This window comes from Arvicola amphibius, chromosome 9 (assembly GCF_903992535.2).
Source record: "Arvicola amphibius chromosome 9, mArvAmp1.2, whole genome shotgun sequence".
NCBI classification, from domain to species: Eukaryota; Metazoa; Chordata; class Mammalia; order Rodentia; family Cricetidae; genus Arvicola; species Arvicola amphibius.
The window spans coordinates 116,533,307-116,550,892 of record NC_052055.2 but is presented as its reverse complement, the minus strand read 5'-3'; the positions used below and the strand labels follow the sequence as shown (position 1 = coordinate 116,550,892).

The window sequence follows — 17,586 nt, the reverse complement described above, 5'->3', positions numbered from 1 at the left end:
AGGAATATAGTTGCATGCATGGGGAGTTGGATGCTCCTCTACCCAGGGTAGATCAAAAGAAGGGAAGTAATTTGAGCATTCTGGATGAGTGGTGATAGTAGCAAGGGGGAGTTTGGCTGGACTAGGAGAAGGTGCCAGCGAGATCAGAATCGTTCCTTCTGAATCCCCTAGACCCCTGAACCCATCAGATAGCCCATCCAGTAGTGAGCCAGTGGGCCCCTGGAGTTGATGTTTGTCAGGTAGGATTCTTTAGAGTAACAGAGCTTATGGAATAAGTCTCATTCCATCTATCTATCTATCTATCTATCTATCTATCTATCTATCTATCTATCTATCTACCTACCTACCTACCTACCTAGAGAGAATGAGGGGAAAGAGAGAGAGAGAAAGAGAGAGAGAGAGAGAGAGAGAGAGAGAGAGAGAGAGAGAGAGAGAGAGAGAGAGAGAGAGAGAGAGAGAGAGAGAGAATGATTGAGATATATAGACAGGCAGACAGATAGATGTATTTTTTTTTTTTTTTTTTGGTTTTTCAAGACAGAGTTTCTCTGTGGCTTTGGAGCCTGTCCTGAAACTAGCTCTTGTAGACCAGGCTGGCCTCAAACTCACAGAGATCCGCCTGCCTCTGCCTCCTGAGTGCTGGGATTAAAGGCGTGCACCACTACCGCCCAGCAGACAGATAGATGTAAAGAGGGTTTATTAGAATGGCTTACAAGCTGTGGTCCAGCTATTTTTTAAAAAAATAATAATTTATTTTTACTTTTGTGTACATTTGGTGTACATGTATGTCTTCTGAGAGTGTCAGATCTTGGAGCTACAGACAGTTGTGAGCTGCCATGTGGGTGCTGGGAATTGAACTTGGGCCCTCTGGAAAACAGCCAGTTCTCTTAACCACTGAGCCATCTCTCAAGCCCCAGCTAGTCTTATAATAACTATCTATCAATGGAAGGTCCAAGAATCCAGTAGTTGTTCAGTCCATGAGGCTGGATATCTCGGCTGGTCTTCAGTAGACACTGGAATGCTGAAGAAATAGGCTCCAGTGCTAGTGAAGGACTGGACTTGCTAGCAAGGAAGCACAAACAGACAAAGCAAAGCTTCCTTCTTCCATGTCTTTATATAGACTTCCAGCAGAAGGTGTGGCCAAGATTAGAGGTGTTTTCTCAGCTCAAAAGATCTGGAGATTAAAGTCGTGTTTTCCTACCTCAAAGATCTAGTTTAGGGGCTGGAGAGATGGCTCAGAGGTTAAGAGCACTGACTGCTCTTCCAGAGGTCCTGAGTTCAATTCCCAGCAACCATATGGTGGCTCACAGCCACCTATAATGAGATCTAGTGCCCTCTTCTGGCATGCAAGCATACATGGAAGGAATGTTGTATACATAATAAATAAATAAATCTTAAAAAAAAAAAGATCTAGTTTAGAAGTGGATCTTCTGACTTCAAATTAAGCAAAAGCTCCTCACAGGTGTGCCCTCCATTTTGGGGTTTTAGTTCATTCCAGATGTAGTCAAGTTGACAACCAAGAATGGCCACTGCAGCCATACAGTGGTTGGACCTTCGGGGCTGTGTAGCAGATAAGTGCATTCAGATCAATGTGGAGCTAGCAGTGCTGGAAGAGAAGGCTACTTGCTTCCCTTTGTGTCACCGGCTGGAAAAAATACCAACATGCTTATGCTGTGCCAGGCGAGGTGCAGCCCATCCCATCCTGATGCATGGAGGGTGGGCATCTCCCTCTACCTTGCCTGTACCTTCAGAAGACCGAGAGAAGAACTGGCGGGATGGCATGAAGAGACATCAAGGAAATCCCCCTCATGCCTTCAGGGACAATATCCCCCGACTAATTTTGCTTGAGGTACGCACCAACCCTGCTTAGAGAAAGCATACCTGATAACCAATAGAAGGAAGGAAAGCCTGGCAAAGGTCTGGTCACAGTGCCACTGTGACGGAGTCACATGGATCAGTGACTCATGCTATCTGGGCTTCTTCAAAGTGGCTATAAACTGCAGTAAGGGAGAACACTTTGTTGTCTGAGTTTTTGTCCTGCCTGGTTTCTGTCCTCCCACCAGGTCCCACAACCATTTAGCCCCAAAGAAATCATACAGAGGTCTACATTAGTTATAAACTGATTGGCTCATTAGTTCAGGCTTCTTATTGACTTTTATAATTTATATTAGCCCATTATTCTTATCTATGTTAGCCACATGGGTTGGTACCTTTTCCAGTGGGGCAATCACATCTTCCTTCTTCCGTGGTTGGGACAGGACTGGGGAGGAATGGGCTTCCTCCTTCCCAGAGTTCTCCTGTTCTCCTTGACCCACCTCTACTTTCTCTCTGGTTGTCTCGCCTATACTTCCTGCCTGGCTACTGGCCAATCAGCGTTTGTTTAAAACATAATTGACAGAATATAGACAATTGTCCCGCACCAACACTTGAGCTGCTGTGGACTACCCCTCAGTCTTCAGAATGGGAAGCAGGTTAGGTTCTGAGATGGGTTATGCAGCGTGTACACATCTTCCTTTCTTCACCCTTTACCAGCAGACAGTGGCATCCTGGTACCATTTGAAGCTAAGGTAGTAAATGCATTCCCCATGCTTTCTCTTGTCTCCTATTTTTACTGTAGGATAATAGGAGGGAAACAAAACCTAAAATTCCCCCATTTGTGTAACATTTTACAAATTATAGAGTACTTTGCACAGCCCTGAAAGGTGGGTATTTCATGATCCCCGTTTAGAACGAGGAGCCGAAACTGAGAGGAACTGAGTCACACGGTTAGCAGTGGGAGGGCGAGTGGAAGGTTTTCTGCAGAGCAGGCTTCCCATTGCCATGGTCCCAGGAGCAAGGCTCCTACCTCCCAGAATGCATCTGAGCCAGGTTCTCTTTCTGTTTGTTGACCCAGAAATATGGGCAGGCTCTGTCCTCCAAGAACAGAGCCTTGGCATTGCCTTCTGCTCAGATGCCACTGTGACAAGCACCCATTTTCTACAGATGCTGCATGCTCTAGGATCTCCCTAATTCCTTGCTGGTTATTCTTTGAGAGTTTTGTATTTTGTCTGCACAGCCAATTTTTCTTTTGGGAAAGTCACATTTTAAACATTAATTTCTAGGCGTTCTTTCCATTTATAAGTTCCTACTTTTGATTAAGACATATAGTTGTCTTATTCATTGCCGAGCTCTATAAATATTGAATGTTGTGATAGATAATAAGACTCATCAACCTAACAGATCTGGAATCTCCTAGGAGACAAGACTTTGGACAGATCTGTGAGGAATGGTCTAGGTTAGGTTAGCCTCTGGCTGTGCTTGTGAGAGATATTTTGGTTAACTGAAGCAGACCCACCCTAAAAAATGGGCAGCACCATTCCCTGAGCTTGAATCTAGACTGCATAGAAAAGAGGAAAACTGGCAGAATACCGGTAGCCGTCACTCTTTGCTTCATGACTCAGGATGCAATGTGGACAGCCACCTGGACTTCCCACCGTGAGGGACTGTTGAGGATTCAGTGTAGCCAGCCACCTGGACTTCCTCCATGGTGTATTGAATTATCAGCCTAAATATGCCTCTTTCTCTCTTAATCTCTTGTTTATCAGGGAAATTTATCACAGCCACAGGGAAAGTTATTAATGCAAATAGTTTCTTGTAGTATGTATTATTTTACATTTTTATCTCTGTCTAGAATTTATTTTTATGATCTACAGTTCAGGATTCAGGCTGGAAAGCAGTTGGCATTGGGGGCTGTTTGTTCATCCCGGTTGCCCAGAACTGAAATAATCACACAGAAACCATATTATTTAAATCACTGCTTGGCCCATTAGCTCTAGCTTCTTATTAATTTAACCCATTTCTATTAATCTCTGTATAGCCATGTGGCTGTGGCTTATTGGGTAAAGTTCTGTCTGGCTCTGGCAGGGCTACATGGCTTCTCTCACTCTGCCTTCTTCCTCACAGCATTCAGCTTAGTTTTCCCCCACCTAACTCTGTTCTACTCTATCAGGCCAAGCCAGTTTTCTTTATTAATTAGCCAATCATATTACAGCGTGCAGAGGGAAATCCCACATCAAACAGTTCTTCTCCAAGCATTCCCAGTAGAGCTCACTGAGCCCATGAAACTGGTTGGCAAATGATAGTGAGCCAGAAGGGCAGAAGCAAAAAGGAAAGGACTTGGGAGCAGAAGAGAGCCCACTGGGGTCAGAGTGACTCTTGTTCCGAACCAGGGCCCACACACCTGTGCCAGATTACCCACCTGCCTTGTAAGAGATGTTAGAAGTTCTTTAGAGAGAGGGAAACTGTTAAAGTTACATTCAAAATTGTTTTGAACTAGATGAAAATGAAACCAGAGTGACAAGAATCATTGAAGTAGAAGTAAAGATTGAAAACCAGGTGACTTAGAAAATATTATTAGACTTTAGTTAGGCAGAGAGAGGAGAGGAGGAAGAGAGGAATGAGAGAGGGAGAGACAGAGAGAGAGAGAGAGAGAGAGAGAGAGAGAGAGAGAGAGAGGAGAGAGAGAGAGAGACAGACAGAGACAGAGACAGAGAACCAGAGACAGACCAGGCTCCAGTTATCTTTAAGAGCACACCTCCAGTGAGCCGACTCCTCCACAGTGGGCACCACTTCTGTAAGTGCTTCCCAGTAGAGCCCTAGGCTGGTACCCTATCTAGCCTTTGACATCTATGCCATAGGAGGACACTTAAGATTAAAAAGAAATAGGCAAAAACTGCATAAAATTCACAAAGTTAGTAGATTATTACAGCCAAGTTTCAAGATATAAGACTAATATACAAAAATAAGAGTCTTATATACTAGTAATGAACAAGCAGAATTATATTAAAACACAATACCACATTAGCACCCTTCCTCAATACTTAGGCAAAAGCAGCACATATACATATATGAGGCAAGCTATTAGAAAAAATTGATAAATAAATCAAAGGAGAATCAAATGCAGGGATAGATGTTCCATACTTGAGGATTAGATTCAGTGTTGATGAAGGTGGCACTTTGTCATAACTTGGTAATAGAGTCACCACAATACAAATAAACATGCTTACTGGTTATATTTTGGACATTGACAAAGTGACTCTGAAGTTTATTTGGAGAAAAAAAAACAGACCCAGAATAAAGAGGAAAACAGTAAAATGAAGTTACTGACTTCAAGACCCACTAGATGAGCCAGCCCAGCAGAGACTTGCCACCAAGCCTGATGACCAGCGTTCAATCACCAGGACCCACATGGTGGAGAGAGAGACCTCTGACCTCAGCATGTGTGCCTTGGTATGAATGTGCACACATTTGCACACATGTGTGCATTCAAAACTTTAAACTACTGTATCACGATAGTGTTGTATTGGTAAAAGAATAAACTGCTAATAACTGAGAAGATCTCGCTTTAAGTCACATAAGTATAGTCAGCTGATCTTTGGTCAAGAAGCGTAGGTGAACACAACAACTGGAGTCCACATGCCCTAAATAAATAAGCAAACAAATAAATAAGTAGGCAAGCATCAGCTCAGAATGGATCACAGACCTAAACACAAACTGAACTAGAAAACATAGGAGAAAATCGAGATGGCTTTTGGTTTTGCTGATAGGATGTTAGAGTGACAGTCTATGAGGAAAGAAGTGGTACATTTTGTTCAAGTTTTCTGCTTTGTAGAATAGGATGCCATCAAGAGAGTGAAGAAATAAGTTCCAGATTGGGAAATATTTATGGACGATATAGCTGGTACAGCACTGTTATATAAAACAGAGACCTTAAGTTCAGATCCTTCACTAGAAAGGAGCATATGTAGCAAATATATGAAAGATGTCCCACATCATATGTCATTAGAGAAATGTAATTTAAATGAGCTGTCATGGCCTGTCTACCAGAACGGCCAAAGTGCAGAGCGCTGACAGCAGCACAGGCTAGTTCAGTGTTTGCTCTCTCTCCCTCCTTCCCCGCTCTCAGCGAGAAACAAAATGCTATAGCCATTTGTGAAGATTTGATCTGTTTCTTACAAATGACACCTTCTCGTATTTTATGATCCTACGATTATGTTCCTTGATATCTACCAAAATTAGTTGAAAAGTTAGGCCCACACAGAAATCTGTACAGCAGCTTCATTCATAATTCCCAAAAAATGAATACAACAAGGTTTGCTTCAATGGCATAAGTAAGCGATGGTACATTCAGATAATACTGTAGTCAGTGCTAAAGAGAAATGAGCTACCATGAAAAGACATGAGAAATCATAGGTAGTTATTATTGAGTGAACACTGATTAGAATAGGCCATAGACCATATGATTCCAACTGCATGTCTTAGAAAAAGCGAAACTACAGAGACAGACAAAAGTGAGTGATTGCCAAGAGGTTGAGGGTTGGGAAAGCTGGGTGGAGAGATGACAGAGGGCTTCTTAGCACAGTGACAAGTTTGTGTGACACTGTAATAGTGGGTTCACGTCATTCTTCCTTTGCCTGATGTCAGAGAGAGTGTGACAAGTGTAAACCCTGATGTAAAGTCTGTGTTGTCAAGGAGAGAGGTGTCTCATGCTTGGCACAGCAGTTATAGTAAGTGCACTCTGGTGGGAGATGTTGATAAGGAAGGGGACTTGTGAACGTATGAGGGGATATAAGGGTAATCAGTTGCTCGTGAGCCTAAAACTAGTCTTTCAAAGTCTATTAAAACACTGGATGGTGATGGCACACAACCTTAATCTCAGTACTCGGGAGGCAAAGGCAGGTGGATCTCTTGAGTTCAAAGCTAGCTAGCCTAGTCTACAGAGTGAGTTCCGGGATAGCTAGGACACAGAGAAACCCTCTTAAAACAAAGCAAAGCAAAGCTAAATTAAACAAACCATCCCCCCCCCCAAAAAAAAACCAAAACAAAACCCAAACAAAAAATGAAAAAAAAGAAAGAAAAGAAAAAAATCTATTTAAATAACAAAGCATTCAGAGTTCCTGAACACTGTCTTGTGGAACCGTTCCCTTGACCATGAGGGATGCAGCAATTGTGTGTTGCAGTTTTCCCATGAAAAGAAACCCTTCTGTATGTTGGTGATTGATGGGGCTGAGAAGGCTGACCTGTGCGGTACATCACTCAAGTGGGCACAGTCCAGAGACCACATCTGGCTCGGCACTAGCAGTGGAGCTAGCACTTGGTGCAGGTGGGCAGGTTTGCCATCAACTTGTCCATCCTTTGAAGTAGAAATAGGGTGGGGTTGTCAGGGGGTTAAACTGCTTTGTGACCTTAAGTCCTTGACGGCAAGCTGACTCCACAATCTTCCCAGATGCTATTTGTCGGGGTGGGGGTGGTTCTCAGAGATCCCACCTGACCTTTTTCCTTTCCAAGACCAGGGAGGAAACTAAAGAGATGGCCCTGGCGCCTGCCAAGCGTCTCCACCCCAGTTGTGTGATTTGTATTGGGTGAAAATGTCCAGCTGTCTCTTGACAGCACAGTGGCCCTCGTGATGCAGACTGGGGCAAAGATTCCATTTGTCAGTTTAATTGGGGTTCATGATAGTGTTTAGTCCACTGAAATAGGCAGAGCAAGGCCCAGTATCTGGTAATTTCTGAAGGCCTGCATTTACTGATTTCTGCTTGCTGCTTGCTGCTTTCGGCCCCTCAGGGAAGGATTTGGAGAAAGCTTCTTACACATTGTAAGGTTGGAGGTCTCCTTCCCTAAAACCTAGCCTCCCTTTCAATCATGGGCTCTGCTCTGTGGGCCGTGTAGCCTGGACAAGAAGCCCTGATTCTTCTTGACTGATTTGGTAACACCTATTTCCATTACTCATTGTCCGTCTATATCTTATCCTTGAGGCCACCATGGCCACAGGGCTCTGGGGCCAGCATACCTGTGACCCAGGCAGGGCTGTCAGAACATTGCACCCTCCTACTCTAAATCCCATTGTGCTACTTGGTCAAGACTGGGGCCTTGATGCCGCACGCAGTGCACAAGCCTCTGGAAGTAAACTGTGTCACAGAAAGGTGTTGCTGATCCATGAAAGTGGCATCAGGCAATAGGCACTGTCTTGAAGTCACACAAACACTGTGACACCCTGTCTCCATGAATTAGAATCAGGCTGGTACATACTCTCTAGACTAGCCTGGAAGGAAATAGTCTCAGTCTTGTAGTATAGTTCGCTTCTGCCTTGGGAGCGAGAAGTAGCTGTGGACAATAACACGAGCAAGTGTGGGTTATTCCTGTTAGTGTTAAAATTATAGGAGCAGGTGCTGGGAGGACTTAGCGCTGGGCTACAGCCAAAGCCAACAGGGACACATTTTTGTCTTTGAGGACGCGGTGTGATCAGGCAGTAGTGCACTGCTGCCACCTAGTGGCACTGATATTACATACTCAATGGCGTCACTTTATTTTCATAGTTTGGGCTTCATCATCAACGGGAAGCACCCAGACTATGTGTACCCTTCTGAAGTTGCTCTATATGGAAGTTCTGTTGGCTACAGCAGCCAGCCTCCTTTGGGGGGGATCTTGGGTTAGCGGCCCCATGTACAGGGCACAGATCTGAGCTACAGCTGTGACCTGTGTAATTCTCTGTGTAGACTCTCTAATGTATTCTCTCCACCAGCTCATGATCAGACCTAACGTGCCTGAAGCTACATGTCAGTTGGCTTGAGTTTTCCGTGTTTCTGTAGCAGCATCCCTTCTTCAGAAAGGCATGGTGTGCTTCATTAGTTGTGTTCCTACCCTGGCTTTCGCTCTTTGCTGAACTCTAAACTGGGCCTTGTCCCCGAAATAAGCAGGAGGAACATTCACTCAGTGAAAGTTCATTCCTTAGATGGCTTTCTTTGGGGCTTCTGCTGGAAATCATGTTCTGTTGCAAGAGGACCGGCTCATATTCACAGCTCATAGTGGGGCAGGTCTTTAGAGTCCCACGCTGGCCAACTCCCTGAGATTCTCATGGCCTCGAGGCCCAGGCTCATCACTCATCTCCATTCTCACGTGTGCTTGGGTGAGCAGCCCTGTGTTTGCTGCCCTCTCCTGGATCCCCCAGGACTCCTCATCCCTGGCAGGTACCCTCATGCACCTTCACTTCCCACGCTTCTGGTCCTAATGAGATTCCCATCCAGACATAGCTGGGAAAACACATAGGTAGTGGGGTAAGCCAGCTGCCTACCAGCTCCCTGGTAACAGAGGAGCCCCTCTGTGAGCTGGAATGGGAACAGCTCTATTATCAGACTGTGTGACCGTCTTTTCTTGATTCCAAATGTGCCATGGTTGCCAGAGCCTAGAAATGTGTCTGCCTGTGTTCATCTAGCCCCCTACTTTTCTACAACCTGTGGCTAGACTCTGGGATGAGGGGACATGAGATGAAGTTGTAGGTCTTTGCATTCTGAGATTAAAAACATTTTGGGGTGCATAGGGAGAAAAAAGAAGGTGCACACCTTTGTTCAGAGCTTGTGAGTTGCGCCTAATCGATCATCTAAGTTTTTGGCTTAGCAATGACCTCCTTACCAGTGCTCTCTTCCCTGCGATTACCCTTCTCATTGGCCTGTTGCGTGGCTCCTATGCTTTAAGTCATCTCTGGGCTTTTCGCATACACTTTCAAACCTTCTGTCCTGAAAGCATCAGGTAGTTAGTGCTGCTAGCCGTGTCCAGTAAGCAGCCAGGGCACTTGAAATACTTGTGCATCTCAGGTCACTGTGCCTCCTCACTGAAAACCCAGATACAGGAAGAATCAAATTCCAGAAAGTTCCTGTTGGTTTGGTGCCTACTGCTGATGCTCTGGTTGGCTCAGGTGCCCTGGGCCTCTGCTGTGCGGAATCCACCCTCCTGCCTGTCCTAGAAGCCACTGTATTTGTCACACTTCACAAGAGGGGAAGCCTGTTTCCCCTAACATCCTACAAACTGGAAGGTGGTGCCCAGAGCACCTCAGGACTCGGTCTCACCAAGTTGTAGCAATGGGCAACAGCTCAGTGCTTGCCTGCCCACTTTACAGCTGTGACCAAAGCCCTGCTCTCATCTGTGGACCTTTGCTCATGTCCCCTAATGTTCCAAGAGGATTTTTGTCTCAGAGACTGTGAGGCTGTAGCCCCAGGCACTGTCTTGAGCCCTGGGCACTGGGAGGCCACCTTCACCTGTGCTTTCCAGAGCCCACTTAGAGGCCCTGTGACGTGTATCTTGAGGTACCTCTTCGGTGATTTAGATGAGGGCTTTATCACACTTTATCACACCCACAGCCACACTACAGCATCTGTACAGATGTGCACCAGGTGACACATCTGGATCCTTCAGGCCTGAGCCCCATATGTACTGACTCCTGAGAGGCATTCGGGCTCCCTCCTCTGTATCTGAGAATTCAGAGCCTTCTCTAGAAAAGTTCTTGGACACATAGCTTTACAGGAGCCTCTAATGTATTGATGTCACCATATAAAGGCAGAGCCTCAACCTATGAATAGCAAATTCATTTAGAGTAGTGGTTCTCAACCTGTGGGGTCAAATTTGGGGTCAAATGAATTTTTCATAGGAATTGCCTAAGACCATCAGAAAACACAGATGTTTACTTTACAATTCTTAACAGTGGCAAATTATAGTTATGAAATAGCAACAAAAGTACTTTTATGGTTGGGGGTCCACAGTGTGAGGAGCTGTATTAAAGGATCACAGAATTAGGAAGGAGGGTGGAAACCACTGATTGAGAGGGAGTAGATTGAAGACAGGAGTCTTAAGTGAGTCATAGAATATGATGCCAGGGTGGCTGCACCATCGGGAAACTGTGTGTGAGCACGTGTGTGTGTAATGTGTATATGTGCATGTATATGTGTGTGTTCATGAGTGTGCATGCCCATGCATTCTCGTGTTCTCCGCCCAGCCTTGGAATGGACTTTTAGGGACACTGAGGGGCAATGCTCTGAACAGTTTCCTGAGTAGGTGCAAACAAGGAGCAGAGTGACCCTGGACAGCCAAGGGCTTGCTCGGTGTGTTCCTGCCCAAGCCATGAAATTGGGGGGGGGGGCCTCTTCTCTAATGAAATGCTTGTTCTTTGTTATTTATGAAAGACATATTCTTAATGAGAGAGGATAGCTATCAGTAGTTGATTGTTTGGCAAAATACTGACATACGCTAACATGGTGCTGAGCATATTTCACAATTAGGCTTCCCCCCAATGGGAGAGGAATCAAAAGAATGGAGTCACCATCTGCTTTGTCCCTATTGTGTACAAATAAGCAGCTCTTGCCCCTTTTCTCCCTTTTCCTGGCCCAGGCAGCTCCCCAGCTCAGCAGCGGCCCTTTATCCTGCCCCAGTGCGGCATCCCTTCCCAACCTCTGCAGCAGCTGCTTCCTCAGCCCGCATCTCTGCAGTTCATACTGCCCTTCTGATGCCTCGTCCATCTTTCCTGGCCCCATTTAAAGGTCTCCCGAGGGCTTCTTTGCAGCTAGACTGCTCCGAGGACCTGGCTCTGACTCTCTGAAGCTGTGGCCATGTCCCGAGACTTGCCAGGTTATGATAGCTCTCCTATGATACCCCAGAAGCCCTCATAATCCTTGCCCCATCAATGTAACCCAGCCTTCCTGGAGGGCCTTCCTGGGGGCCTTCCTGGGCTCTATGATCTGTGGAATGGTGTGGTACCAAGGGTGTGTTCACTGCAGCCCTTTGGTCTCACCCCCTGGGTTATGGCGTCTGTGTCAGTGCCAGGGTACTTGTGGAGTCTGAAATCTGTCCGTTTGTCCCTCCAAACCTACCATGGACCACAGGTCACACAGCTGGAAGAACTATGGTGAGGCATAAGCTCCACTTCGTTGTGAGGAAGGAAGTGGGCCACCCCTGTCACCTCAGTTTTCCTTGTCCTTAGAGCCGTGACCCGCAAGGCTGTGAAGAATGGTAAAGTTGGAACACTTTGAGAGGTTTTATTTTTTTTCTAATAAATTTACCAACACAACTGAAGTGTGTGTGTGTGTGTATGTGTGTGTGCGCACACACACACATGTATGTATTAAACAGATGATGGGACTGATCATCAAAATTCTTCCTCAAAGTGATATGGAAGTAGCAGAACTTTCTAGAGTGTCAGTTCTCACCCTGCATGCTTTATTACACAGGCTTCAGAGCTCCATGCTAAATGGAAGCCATGTTTGAAGGGTCCATGTTCCAAGGTAAGCCATGGTTCTGGCTCTTTTCAGGGACAGCCATTGAACAGAGCCAGGAGCAGCTGAAGGAACTAACGTGGCCAAATTGAGCTTCACAAAAACAGCCACTTAGTGCTCATGTGGGCAGTCTTGTGGGCCACCTCAAATGTTAGCCTCTCAGTGTGGTGGACCGAGGGACTGTCTTTATCCAGCATGGAGATAAAGGGCCAAGCCATAACCAGTCAGGCAGCCCTCCCATCACACCATGCTCCTTGAAAGGACCAAACAACTAGAAATCAGACACAACATTTTTCTTTAATGTACGCAACAGTTTTGTACTTTTCTGGGAATGATACAGACATTAATTTTAAAGCTGAAAAAAGTAGGGTTTTTCACAGTGAAGCTAGTAGAGCCCTCACTGATGGCCACTGTGATGGCCACTTGTCCACGTGCCTCCTTTCTATGTGGACTCCTATACTGGTTTCTCAGTGTGCTCAGGAGAGCTACCTATCTGGACTTTGGCTGATTTGTTGAATGGACCATAGGGAGCAAGGAGGTACTCTCTATTTCTTCAGGATCTCATACTTGGCTTGCCCCCGAGCCTGGCCAGACACTTCCAGAGCCCAGGCCTCTGGCCATGTGCTAGACTAGTCAGCACGTATGCCAAGGTCAGAACCAGAGGCCAGGAGCCCTGGCAGTGCTATTTCTCTGAGTGGGGCACAAGCAATCCACACACAGATAGCAGACCTGCAAGGATAGGCCAGCGTCCTCACCTCACACTCAAGGGACTGAAGTGATTCTGGACATTAGACCAGGAAAAGCAACATGAGGCCATGGCTGTGCCCTTCCTCTTGACACTGATCTGTAGGAAGAGGGTTGCATTTACATTTGTACATTTGTTACTCGGAGGCAAACTTCCATTAGTGCTTACTGTCTTTTTACTCAGGACTTAGAGGTTTGTAGCACCAGCCTGGATCTTCCTTATGAAGAGATCCACACCTGAGATTCTAGCGTGCCCTGCGGGTGCAAAAGCCCACATTTCAGGTTTCTGGAGCCATGGTTGTTCTTAACCAGTTTTAGAAACTTGGAGTCACTGACAAATGACTCCTCAAGATATAGTGGCTGCCTTGGCACCAGGGAGTCAGGGAAATGGACAAGGAAGCCCTGTCAAGGACAGCTGGGCATACCGTGTTCTCATTGGTTCATTCCTCATGGCACAGCCTGTGTACAAAGAGCCCGGGTGACACGGTATGCTTCTTTTGTACCCACACACACGAGAGAACATTGAGTGTTGCCTGTGTGCCTGTGTGTTATTTGTAGCTGCTATGTCCCTGTGGGAAATGTGATGTGTTTGGGGTCCTCATCCTTTGAGACTGATATTGCCTGTGATGGCCTAATCATCCAGACTTCAAAATGGTTGCTGCTGTTCTTCCTAGTGGACCCCAAATCAGTGGATGGGAGGGGGAGCTACATTCATGATTTGACCTCTGCCTCTCCCTGGTGGCATTCCCATTGTGAACAGAAAGAAGGGACTTCCTGGACTTTCATTGTCTCCTATCTAGCTGCAGGGTGGGGTCTCCAGGCTTCTCTAAGTATTGGTAACATAGGAGGAATGACTCTGTGGGTCACTCTGCTTTCTCTTGGTGACCAGTTTAATGATACTTTCCCTAAATTTTCCTAATATTGTGTAAGTGGTGTAAATTGGCTAAAGTTATTTCTGGTTTTAGCACATCGGGACCAGATACTACTGCCTTCTGTCCCTTTTCTGTTTCATCTAAAACTTTCCGAGATTGTTCTCTGTGACCTACAGTAAGCTGGGTTTTGGGTGGATGTTTCCATTCTGAGGGCCTTGGACATGGACCTGGGGTGGGGATGGGGTCTCATTGTTTAGTTGCTTTCCCATTGACATCCTCATTTTAATTTTGGCATGTCATTGTCTTGTCACTAAGCCCAGAACCTTAATGAGTCACATTTAGAGGGACAAGGTCACTGTCCCTCCTCCTGGGATGAGCTGTGACGAGAGGACCAGAGGTTCGCTGGGCTGCATTCTCTCCCAAAGGCTCCACTGGGACGCTTGGGATGTTACGGTCACAGTTCCTGCAGTCTCCCTGAGCTGCTGCATGAACAGGGCTGTGCGGCATTCACCACTCGTGGCTCTGGCTCAGTTTCCTTTCCTGCATTACCCCATTCGCCCGCGTGCGGGTTCCAGCCCTGGTTCTTTGCACAGTTCCCATTGTACATAGAGGGTTGTGCCCTTTCAGTCATCAGGGTCATATCTGTGTGGCTTCGAGGTGGGGAAAGGCTGAGGATGAAGACAGTCTAGTGTTGCAGTAGTTAATAAGAGATCTCTCTGATTCCTACCCCCTAGTATGGTATTGGAGATCAGACCCAGGGTTTTGTGAATGCCAGGCAAATATTCTTCCACTGCTCTACGTCCCTAGCTCTTGGAATTTTGAATGAAGGTCTCACTACACATTGTAGGCTGGCCTTGAATTTGTGGTCCTCCTGCTCCAGCTTCCCAAGTGCTGAAGTTACAAGTGGAAAATACCATACCTGTTATTTTGTTTGACATGTGTATGCACATGCTCATGTGCACACACGTGCACATGTAGGTTCATAGTGTGTGCAAGTGCACATGCACATATGTATGTACATGCAGTGGTCAGAGATCGATATTAGGTATGTTCCACAATTGCTTTCCATCTTATTTTTTGAGACAGAGTCTTTTGCTGAAACTTACCAGTCTGGTTAGACTAGCTGGCCAACAACCCCCAGGAATCCTCCTGCCTCTGCTTTCTCAGCTCTGGGATTATAAGTGTGTGCCACTGCATTTTGCTTTATACGCAGGTGCTTGGGGATGAACTCATGTCTTCATGCCTGGAAAGCAGGCACTTTCTCAGCCGAGGCATCTCCCAGCCCCCTTGTTTAACTTGTTAAGCGTTACTTTAGTTCATCTACGATACATTCAAATGACCTTGCTATCCCACACACTGACTTCAGGGCCCAGTGCCACATTTGTGCAGCAGCTTTCCCAGGTATAGAACTCATGAAGAAGGGTGGGATAGGTTTCTGTCAGCCTTGGCTAGCATGGAATCCCTTTGCACCGTATCTTCTCTTTATTTGGCTCGGAACTTTACACTGTGGGCGAGTAATACACAGCTGCTGGAGACAACCTCCCGAAGCTGATGATCTGGACCACTCTGGGAAAGGCAGGCACAGCCTGGCTAGTAACTACTATTGGTGCATTGATCTCACAGGTCCAAGCACACGATGCTGTTGTAAGTAACCTTTTAGATGTCCCTACTGATCACCTGTGAATGCCATGCCTATGTACCCATGGAGAAGTGAGTGCTTGTGACTGGCAATCGAGGTCAGGTGTGGGCACCAAACACAAATTCGTAAAGTGAGAAGCCGAAAGCACAGGCCGAGGCTGGAGAAGATGAGACAGAGGATGGCTCCAGTAGCAGCGCTGCACACGGTGAAGTTGAAGAGATGGAGAAGATTACATTTGTGGACTGTGAACATAGAAAACCAGCAGTGCGCTTAGTATATAATCTAATAACTGTCATTTTAAACTTGGTGCCTATGCAGACATATATGCTAAATATTACAAGTGGAAGATATGTATACTAAATGATATAAGTAGATGATATAGTAAATATTATAAGCAGATCCGTCATACAGATTCCTCCGAGGATCTCCTCTGGGACGCCTGTGGGAAATGGACGCCTTCATCATGTTCCTTTGCCTCTCTGGGGCTGTTCAGACATCATCCCCAAGGTCACCTCTGCTGGTACACAGCCTTCTCACATAGCCTTAGACTTGTCCATTTCAGAGACATCTGCTGCTCTGATGAATGGAGCAAAGAAAGGTGGCCAAAAGCCCAGTCCTGGGATCAAGGCCTTGGTGCTCAGAGCTCATACTCCCCTGTGTTTCTCTTTTAGGTAGTGAGCTCCAGATAAGCCAGCCCTACCAGAGACCTCTGTTTTTGGTGGCTGGTGCTCTGAGCCACAGTGCGCATCAGCATTTGGATCTATGGACCTGCTTTGAACCATAGAGCCTGCCTATGGGGGAAGGTGAGTTGCCCCAAAGCCCCTTCTGTGTATTTGTTTATTCATCTGGCATGGTGGAAACAAAGTCCGGCTCACCGTTAAGGAACACACATGCTGGTAGTGCTACTGTTCTTTGTTCTATCCTGCTCCATTCTTCCAGGCCCTGAGGGTCTGTGAATACTTTGGAGAGTTGGGACTCCTTTCCAGAGCTGTGAGCCAGTTATGCTACCCACATGGGCTGGAACCTGTCTCCTGGAGTTGTCCTGAGCAACCAAGGCCAACACAGGTTTAGGGAATGGAGAGCAGAAGCTGTACTAGGCTAGTGATGGCCAGCATGGGTACTGATGGCCACCATGGATACTGATGGGCACCATGGGTACTGATGGCCACCATGGGTACTGATGGCCACCATTGGGTTTTAGTCCTATTTTCTGCTTTCTGATACTATGTTAGAAGGAATTGTTTATTTTGGATTGTTCATTAGCATTCATGATGCTTTCTTATGATACGGCTAGTGCTTTCTGGTTGGGCACATGGCTCTAAACAGATTTTTGCCTCTCATTGCAACTTTGGATGCTGTGAGTTCTGGAAAGCAAAGTACAGTGGGAGACTTAAGGGCCCAAAGTTACTTTCTCTATTTCTTCAGTGCCTCCTCCCCAGGCTCACTGCAGCCTGGACCTGCATGTTGAGTTGAAGCCTGATGAGAGCTCCCAGGAAAGGGTGAGAAAGGGCCCACACTGCAGTTAAAGGCTTCAGTACACAGACAGTGAGGTCAAGGATGCACCTAGGCCCTGTATGCAGGTGCTAGAGGGGCCACAGAGCAACTGACTGGAGGGTTAGTTAGTACTTGGGGAATCACTCTGCTCTCCACCCCCTCTGTTCTTCAGTCCTGGCCTGCACCCCTACTCTAGGACCTTACCAGCCCCCTGGGGAACTTCATGGATTGTCCCTTGCTGGGCCAGGCAGAGCTGGGCAGCAGAGCTGTAAATTGTCGAGGTGGGAGAGGGTTTGCAGAGAATGAATTATACTGGGCAGGGCCCCAGGTATGGCTATGCGTCAGAAGGAACAACACCATCTCATCCTATGTCACATGACTTTTCTGAAGAGTTATTTCTATTCATCCCAGATAGAGAGGGCAATGACGGACCAAAGGAATGATTTGATCTGATTGTACCTTGGTAAACTAATGAGGTTATTGGAATCAGTGACAGCAGCATAGATAAGAGGTTACTTACAGGAGCAAGGGGAAATTATGGGTAGACAGCTATATACCACTAAAGGCTTCTTATACCTCTGAACCTACTCCAGCAATTACTGGGTAGGATACTTTTGGGGGGGACCTGGTGAGCTTTCCACTGGTGGGGGTTAAAGGGACTTATTTGTGGATCTTGTAAAGGTTCCATAGAGGTAATTATACTCTAATTTCAAGATGTTAAGGGCCATGAGTCCTACCGCACGCCCTCTGCGGGGCCAGGGTC

The 17,586-nt window shown here is 46.4% G+C and overlaps 1 protein-coding gene across 5 annotated transcripts in view; it reads left to right on the top strand.

Moving 5' to 3' along the window:
* Pcbp3 (poly(rC) binding protein 3) overlaps window positions 1–17,586 on the top strand; it is a 183,931-nt gene that overhangs the window by 110,852 nt on the left and 55,493 nt on the right. For all 5 annotated transcript variants that reach the window (XM_038343760.1, XM_038343759.1, XM_038343757.1 and 2 more), the window contains exon 3: window positions 16,001–16,132. In XM_038343760.1, the coding sequence (XP_038199688.1) occupies window positions 16,123–16,132 (10 nt within the window). In that variant the 5' untranslated portion in view covers window positions 16,001–16,122. The remainder of the gene's footprint in view (window positions 1–16,000; window positions 16,133–17,586) is intronic.